This window comes from Entelurus aequoreus, linkage group LG07, assembly GCF_033978785.1.
Source record: "Entelurus aequoreus isolate RoL-2023_Sb linkage group LG07, RoL_Eaeq_v1.1, whole genome shotgun sequence".
Lineage (NCBI taxonomy): Eukaryota > Metazoa > Chordata > Actinopteri > Syngnathiformes > Syngnathidae > Entelurus > Entelurus aequoreus.
In genome coordinates this window covers 37857342-37866589 of record NC_084737.1, presented here as the reverse complement: position 1 = coordinate 37866589, position 9248 = coordinate 37857342, and the positions used below count along the sequence as shown (strand labels likewise).

Sequence of the window (9248 nt, the reverse complement as noted above, 5' to 3'; positions counted from 1 at the left end):
TGACAATCACAGTGGTTGGCCGGAAGCAACAACAACCTCAATAGAGGATGCAATATCAGTAATTAAATGACTTGTGAATGACCTAGTACCCCGACATGGTTTCCCCAAAAAGATTAGGTCAGACAACGGCAACCATTAAAAAAAAAAATACTCACTTAGCCTTGGTCGAAAAGGCTTTCGGACTAGAACACAGGTTTGGGGTACCATCCTGAGTCCCAAGGTAAGGTTGAAAGGATTGACCAGAACATTAAAAACTAATTGGCTAAAATCTGTGCACAGACCAAATTTAATTGGATTGACATGTTGCAATTAGCGTTAATGATCATTCGAAGGTCCGTGAATAAAACTGTTTTACCGCCCTTTGAGTTTTTCACCCTATGAGCTGCATACAGGTCAGCCATTCACAGGACCAGCAGCCCCCCATGGAAGGAGGACTCAGCGTAAAACCAAAATGGTATTTTACACAAAAAATTGCAGAATTTGTGTGCCAGTTCTTCTGTACAGATTCCCTTCTGCCCGCTGAGAGGGTCAAGATCAAGGTCATCAAACGCAAGTGGACGGAGCTCAGGTAGACTGGTCCCTTCAAGGTCGTGGAACGGACGTCCCACGCCCTTCGACTGGCTGGTGGAGGGGACACCTGGTACCACCTCTCCCTCTGCACTACAGCTGAAGAACCTGACAGATCACCAGGGGATGTCATTGCTGACATCGCCACAACATCTGCCCCTCAGCCCAGGAGACGAGAGAGATTTTCTACCTACATTACTCTTTTCAACTTCTATATTGTATATCCTTGTGTGAGACCAATCCAGTATGCTAAATGTTTCTTAGTTTTTCTTGCTTGTTTGCAGCATAACTATCTGTGTCGTTACATTAAGTGAAAAGTTTGATGTTTATCCCCGTTTTGTTACCTAAATTACTCTGATATTGATAGACGAAAGGCAGGATGTTACACCCGACTAGTGTTCCCTGACGGACTGGTGCTTGGGCGTGTTCTACTGTCTTTGTGTCTCAGTTCATCCTTCCTGACGACAGTGACTGACAAGTGTCTAAGAACATACAGCGGACTTTAAATAGACTGGGTCAAAGGGGATAGCAAGACTTATTTTTGACCTGTGCAGTGTGATTAATTACGGGGGACACAATAGCTATTACCGTGGTAATAACCTCTATATTTGTTACGACTCAACCCTGAACCATTGGTGTCAGATGCAGACAACATACTCTGGTAAGTTGTGCCCATCGTCCCTTTTATGTTGTTTTGGGGCTTGACCTGACTGATACAGACGCTAAAGGAATTATTAAAATTAATGTCCTTGAGAGGGCGTTAACTACCTCTACACCCTCTGTAGCACCTAAAGTACCACCCCACCTCGGTGGTGTTTCAAAGGCTCACATCCGTGCGTGCTAATGACATCACCAACGAAGGCCTGGTAACTTTGACCTTTGACCTTAGGAGCGGGTGCAGACAACCTGTGGCTCAGGTGGATGCCAAAACCTGGGCGACTGTGTTGCTTCTTCCGCTGGATGTCCCTTTTCCCACACTTACCCCGCCCCTTTTAAGTTGACTGACATGTGTACCCTTCTGTTGACAATGCCACCCGACTTCTTCCCTTTGTGGCCCAAAAGCTGAATTACACGCGTTTTCAAATTACAGGACCCTCTCCGTCCCCCAACAAATTGGGTGACATCAACCGTTACTGGTGTACCACACTGATAGATGGCTCTAGGATAGGCCCTTAGGCACGAGCTGACTTATTCTGGTGTTGTGGGAAGCACAGATTGTACATTAGAATCCCGACGTCAGCCGTTGGGCTTTGTGCTATGGTTAGACTGGTGACCCCACTCACCAAATTAACACCCCTTGGAACTCCTGTTTCAGCGGCCTCTCTAACTCCCCGCCGCCGTTGAGACTAACCAACCTGACTCGTGACGCCATTGAGGGACTTGCTGAACAACTTGCCCCGACCTCCCTCAGGGCCGTTCAGATCCGCATAGCCCTTGACCGCATCGTAGCCAAGGAAGAAGGAGTGTGTGCAATGTTTGGTGACCAATGCTGTACCTTCATTCCTAACAACACTACCCCCGATGGCTCAGTTCAGAGGGCCTTAAAGGCCTGTCTAGGGACACATTAGGCAGGTGGACTGACCTAATTAAGTCTGTCTTGGTCTCCATTCGGAGTTTTTTTGGCCATCATAGCCTCATGCGGTTGCTTTATCGCCCCCTGGGCTAAGTGTCACTAAAGGGGGTCTAGCAAAGTGGTAACTTTAAGACTTTCGAGAATTGTTGGTTTACTTCCCTGACCATGACGACATTGACGTGGACTCCCTCCATCTATCTCCCATGTAAATAAGCTGTTGTTTTATTGCTAGCTTGCTTAAAGAAAAAAAACAGCACCTACTTTAATGTGGGGCGTGCTTTATAAGTTTTGTACAAGTAATAAAGATCTTATTAGAAGATCTTAAAGGGGGACTTGTTGGAAGCAGATCAGAATCATATCCATATTTAAGTGTTACTTCTTTCTAAAAACTCCTATAGTCATATTTACATCAGCTAATGTCTCGTGTGGTACAACGTGCTTGGATTTGAGTGTCCTTGGTTAGAGTCAGAGCGCTGTCTTTGTTGAGACTGCCATTACATTCCTAAGATAAGGAGCACAGCTAGACTGGGGAAACAGCAGGTGGGGGGGGGGACAGGAGAAGGAGGAAGTAGACAGGAGTTCCGGGGTTTTGGTAGACCGATCTGGACCGGGCTAGGGAACGCTTGGGTGCTGGGTTGGTCTCAGGTTTGTCCTCTAAGGTTTGAGAATAAACTACAAAATACCAACTATTGCCTGGAGATTGAATATAAACATCAGCGTATTGCCATAAAAAGAATCTGGGAGAGACTAGCAATTTGAATTCCCCATTGGAGGAATGCTGGTCGACGCATATATATATACACACAAATATATGCATGTGTGTGTGTTCTATTTTTTTTTACACTAATGCAAGTTAATTCCCCCTCATAAAAGATTACTACATTTAAAATACATGTTTTGTTTGATTGAATAAAAAGTACCATTCTCTCAGTATTACTTCAGCCATATTAGAGTGGTTTTAAATGATCAGACAAAAGATCAAGAATTATAAAAGTGCCGTTCGCAACTTTAATTTTTTTTGCACATTGTGAAAAATATACGGCCAACCAAATAAACTAACACCATAACCATAACCATACTTTGCATCTAAAATAAAGTCTAAAATGAACAGACATCTTTTTTTTTTTAAATGAAGATGAGTTGAGAATGCAAAGCTATGTTATTTAACAGGGATCCTCAATTACGTTTGTCCCTGGGCAAGATTTTATTTTATTTTTAGACATTGCATCATAACAAACAATATTTGGAACATAATATAAGTACAGTTGTAATAAGACACATATAAAGAGTATTTCCTAAAAACGTGAAAAATGTAGATGATACAATTGACCTTGACTGGGTTTTTAACCCTGGTCTCCTTGTTTAAAGAGCAAGCTTGTTAATTATTCTGCAATCCTGCAACTCACTGTGAAACTACCCCATTACTGCGAAGTTTGCTATACAAGTTTATGGCTTTGGCGGGCTGTAATTGGCCTGTGGGTTGCCTATTGAAAAACCCAGTTATACATCACATTGCTCATCATGGATAACTGTCCTTTGAATCCTCATTATCTAAACCTATGCGAAGTGCATATAAACCTTAGCGATTGTAAACATTAACCTTTTCTTTGACCGTTTCACCTTAAATGACTCAAAGGTCATCAATGCACAACTATGTATATTACAGGGTTGCAGAGGTCACATGACTGAAATTCTTCATTGTTGAAGTTTTAGAAAATGATATCCAGATGTTGTTTGGGGCCGAGAGGCAGCATGTGCAGGATAAAACTAGGGGGTTTGCACAAAAAGGCAGGCAGAACATTGGAGCGCGTCACTTTGTTAGCAGTTATACATTTACTTACGTTTGCAGACCAGAGGTCCGCCTCAACTTACACACGTAACTGAACATTCTGCATTCTTCTTTGTTAGAGGCTCACTGGACCTGAGGTGAGGATCTACTCTACTGACTTTTAAAAGTGCTTTTAAAGTTTGGTTTCTGATAGAAGTGTAATACTCGGCATTAATGGACTAGATGGATGGATGGATGGATGGATAGATAAATAGATAGATGGATAGATAGATAGAGAGAGAGATGGACTAGATGGATGGATGGATGGATAGATAAATAGATAGATGGATAGATAGATAGATAGATAGATAGATAGATAGATAGATAGATAGATAGATAGATAGATAGATAGATAGATAGATAGATAGATAGATAGATAGATAGATAGATAGATAGATAGATAGATAGATAGATATGCAGTATGTCAACATCTTATAATGTACAATGCCTACTACTGCCAATCAAATGTCATACACTGTCATTTGCATTATTGCATTAATTTTGTTATTGCAGACTAGCTATAACTTAACCAGCATTAGTGCTTCCAAAGGTTTGGGATGAAGTTGTGGCTGGAAGTGATCTAAGCACGACACGTTTGAGAAAAACAAACAGTGATGAGCAATCAGTAGACGATGTATGTTTGGTGGGGTTGTCTTTTAAAATGTACATTGCTTCTGCTTAGGTCATGTAAGTAAATAAACGCTTGAATATGCTGACAGTTCAGTGTATATTTTGGTCATTGATCATACATGAAAAAAGTGACCAAAAAAAGATTAAATATTTTTTTATTATATTCTGACACCTGAACCAAAAGTTGCTACTCAAAGACAAGACCGCGGCCTGACCTTGAGTAAGAACACTGTGGTGTTGTATCCTGTTTTTACATATGAAAACATTCTGACCAAAACATACTGTACACTGACCGAGTAATGTCAAGTAGAGGTAGGAAAAAAACAAAAACAGTGCTGTGTTGTATCTTGTGTTCATGAATAAAAATATTAGAACCTTTCTAAAGAACCACACAAAAAACAGTTTTCTTTTGTACTGGCCAGTCCAAGGTCTCTTCTTTAACTATCAACTTCTGACTGACTTCTGAAAACATCTGTTTTAGTCTATATTTTCATTTCTGCTAGTGTTTTATAATTCCCCCCCCCCCCCTCGATCAAAGTTATTCAACAGGCGGCCCAGGGGCCAAATCCGGCCCAGGAAAGACACCTTACTGACCCCTTAATTCAGTTTAAAAAAAAACATTTTTGCAGCAAATTCCTAAAACCACTTGAGTGCTCCTGTTGTATAGAGGAACTTGGACCACTGTAGATACACTGGCAGATCCTTGCATTGACATTGTAACCTTGCCAGAAAACATAGAACACCAGGGTCCAAACTTGTAATTTACGTTCCTCAAGGCACCACTTAAAGAACTCTCCTTTTCGTATATCTATTGTAATGTCATATACAACTATGGTGTTGCTGTAGCTTCTTTACTTCAGATGCAGTCTTTAGTCATTTGTTCAACTTCTTTAGTTATACTTGTGACGTTCCTCGGGGTTCCATCTTAGGTCCTCTCTTTTTTATCATACGAGCTAAGAAAATAAAAATAAAAACTTGTGAGAGACTCACATTTCTGCAGCAGTTTCCTAAAAACACGACAGTGCTGTCGTATAGATGATTTTTGACTAACTTTTTGCTTCGACACTGAAAAAGACAAATGTATAAATTTTTTTCAAATTGAAATTTGAAAAATGTTTTTTGTTTTTTAGTTCCCATTCATGAAACAGAAAACTGAATGACCAAAACATACACTGACTCATATGGTATCTCACAAAACACCCCCCTAGATTTTAGCCACCATTTTTGTTCGCCTGTGTTTTCTCGATGAAAAATACTTTAGAAATAAAACTAGGATAATCTGTGTTCAGCTTGCATAACAGTATATATTTACCAATCACTGAAAATTCATCAGCCGCATGTTGGCCTCACAAAGTTAGGACAGTGAGGGTTTGAATCTCCGTTTGAGCATTTTTGCATGGGGTTACTGCTGTACCTTGGTCTCATTTCTATAGTAAAATATAGAAATGGTTGTGAGACTATATAAGCATATAGTTGAAGAAAATAGTGAGAGCTGATACCGTAATCTGGTTGCAGCATGGTGAACTTTGACTGTGTCTTTGATTAGGAGCCTGCAGAAACAGGATAACATCTAAAAATGTTTGTTCAGCCTTTAGTGTGTGTGTCTCCTCTTCAGTAATGGCGTCATGTGGAGCCCTGGCGTTCCTCCTGGTGTGTTCCATGGCACCGCTCCCCTCGTGTTGGGGAGGGAAAATTCTGGTATATCCCTTTGATGGAAGCCACTGGATCAACATGAAAATTCTGGTGGAGGCGCTTCATTCTCAAGGACATGAAATCACGGTGCTGCGTACCTCCACCAGCTGGTACGTCTCTGAGAAGTCGCCCTACTACACCTCCATCACTGTCATGATGGAGCAGTCCCAGAACATCGAGAGCCAGAGCTTCATGACCTCTTTCCTGGAGAGGTCCATCGAGATCAGACGACATCGAGGCTCGCTGTGGGCCTTTGTGGAGTTCTACAGGAACCTTTTCGGTTTCATTGGTGAGAATCAGGTGGCTGTGACCCAATTGGTGGTCAGCATTTTTGAGAATAAAACTCTCATCAAGGAGCTAAAGGAGACAGGATATGATATTTTCCTGACGGACCCGGCCTTTCCAAGCGGGGTGCTCCTGGCTCACTACTTGAACCTCCCCATGGTCTTTAATGTACGCTGGCTTTTCAATGGAGAAGCCCACTTTGCCATTGCTCCATCTCCTCTGTCTTATATCCCGGAGCTTTTCTCCCAGCACTCTGACAAAATGAACTTGTTTCAAAGAATGAACAATATAATCTATCACGGTGTTCTGCTTTACATGCACCACTATGTCGCCAATCCTCCATACCAGGTTTTGTGCGATAAGTATTTCGGAGGCAATGTCAGCGTTATGTCTCTTACACAAGGAGCCGATCTCTGGCTGATGAGGATCGACTTCACCTTTGAGTTCCCGCGTCCCACCATGCCCAATGTGGTCTACATAGGAGGCTTTCAGGGAAAGCCCTCCAAGCCTCTGCCGGCAGATTTGGAGGACTTTGTGCAAACTTCCGGTGAACATGGCGTCGTCATCATGACTTTAGGAACGCTGCTAGGCGACCTGGGCCCGGAAATATCAGAGATCATCGCCTCTGCCTTTGCAAGGCTCCCTCAGAAGGTCGTGTGGAGACATCTCGGGAGGAAGCCTGCCGCTCTCGGGAACAACACCCTGCTTGTGGATTGGCTTCCCCAGAACGACCTACTGGGCCACCCAAAGACTAAAGTCTTTGTCACCCATGGGGGTACTAACGGCATATACGAGGCCATGTACCACAGTGTGCCAATTGTGGGAATTCCTCTCATCTTTGACCAGGATGACAACATGGTGCGGATGAAGGCAAAGGGAGTGGCTGAGATCGTTGAAGTGACAACACTGGATGTGGAATCTTTCTTAGGTTCCCTGAGGAATGTTCTTGATCCGCAGAAGCCTTACAAACAGAATATGATCAAACTATCCCAACTGCATCATGACAAACCCATGAAGCCCATCGACACTGCCGTTTTCTGGATAGAGTACGTTATGAGGCATAGGGGGGCTCCACATCTGCGCACAGAGTCCTACAAGTTGCCGTGGTACACCTATCACTGTCTGGATGTCATTGCTGTCTTTGGAGTCTTCTGTCTTCTCGTTGTAGCATCTATTTGGATTTCCTGTAGATGTTTCTGTAGGTGCCTAGCCAGGTCTAAGACATCCAAAATAAAATCCAAGAGACAATAGAACACCAGATGATAAATTAGGCATGACAACACACACAGCATGACAATTTGTGAGTAATCTTCAAAACAGGAATTTGTGGCTGTGGATCTTAGTTTTTTTCCCCTACATTTAAAACACTTCCTTGTGGTCTACAGAACATGTAATGGTGGTTCTTGGGTCAAAATGTTGCTCAGATTATGTTTAACAGCCAGCATTCAAGCCGCTTTCTGACCATCTTTTCAGGATGCGCCGTTTTGTGGGCGGTCAAACTCACGCGCTTCCACTTTGACTGCATCTTCTCCCTATCAACCATGTTGTAGTTTTTCGCGCTTCCATATCGAGTCTACTGACAGATATAAGTTAGAAGTATACACTACTTTTTTATTAGAGATGGCATGGAGCACATATGTCAGAGTCAAGGCCCGCGGGCCATATCCGGCCCGAAGGTTTTTTACGGCCCTTGGGATGATCTTGATTTATTATTAGAACCGGCCCGCAGACCGCAGATCTTTTACACGCACCAAGCGGATGCCGGTCCAAGGTTCCGAAAGGGGGCGAGCGGCCCGCCGGGACGCGCCTGCCGGCCGAAGGGCTGCAGCCCGGCCGTCAGTCGCGGAGCCCGCCGTGCCACGCGCGCCAAGGGGGCGGGCCGAAACCCGGCCCCGAGGCCCTGAGACTTCTGCTTTGTTTCCCCAAACCGCGCGTCACCGCCGGGCCCGCACCACCGTCGGGCTGCAGCCCGAGCGTCGGTGGCGGAACCCGTCATGTGCCGCGCGCGCCAAGCGGAGCGGGGGGGTCAAGCGGGCCGAAACCCGCAGGCCACCCCCTCACCACGAGGCCCTGAGACTTCTGCGTTTGACCCCTACGCGCGGCCCGTCGGGACGCGCCCGCCGTCAAGCCACGAGGGCCAGCCGTCGGGTCGCGGAGCCCGCCGTGCCACGTGCGCCAAGGGGCGGGCCGAAACCAGCGGGGGGTTTCGGGCACTCAACTCGCCTCCCTCCCACGGAGGGAGGAGGGGGGTTTAATGTGAACATTACTGTGCAATCACATATTTAGAGTTTTTACTCAATTCAAGTTTAAAAGTTAAAGTTTAATATTTGTTTTCACTGCATGTTACTTCTCCTTAAACAAAGTGTTGTTTTTGATTTATAGATTTTTGCACTTTATTTTATTGTATTTCAATTTAATTATATTTTAAAAATATTTCAGTTGAGTGGATGATAGAAAATTGCTATTATTGTTTTTTTCTTTGAAGTAAATTTAGCCCACTTTTGCTAAAATAGAAAATATAGGCTACTGATGGTGCCTTGAATACCGGTTTCTTTCATTTAATGTTCATGTTATGGGGATTTTTATATAAAGGAAATTTGTCTTTTGTGTCTGTTGAAAATTAAAGATTACTGACAGAGCCATAAGAAAATATTGCTTTATTTATCTGATCAT

The 9248-nt window shown here is 43.6% G+C and overlaps 1 protein-coding gene across 1 annotated transcript; it reads left to right on the top strand.

The window, feature by feature from the left end:
• Positions 1 to 3937: 3937 nt before the first annotated feature.
• On the top strand, positions 3938 to 8318 carry LOC133653063 (UDP-glucuronosyltransferase 2A2-like). Its single transcript, XM_062052073.1, has 2 exons — positions 3938 to 4066; positions 6214 to 8318. Exon 2 carries the CDS (start codon positions 6216 to 6218, stop codon positions 7824 to 7826), a length of 1611 nt encoding a protein of 536 aa, XP_061908057.1. The 5' UTR covers positions 3938 to 4066; positions 6214 to 6215; the 3' UTR covers positions 7827 to 8318.
• Positions 8319 to 9248: the final 930 nt, after the last annotated feature.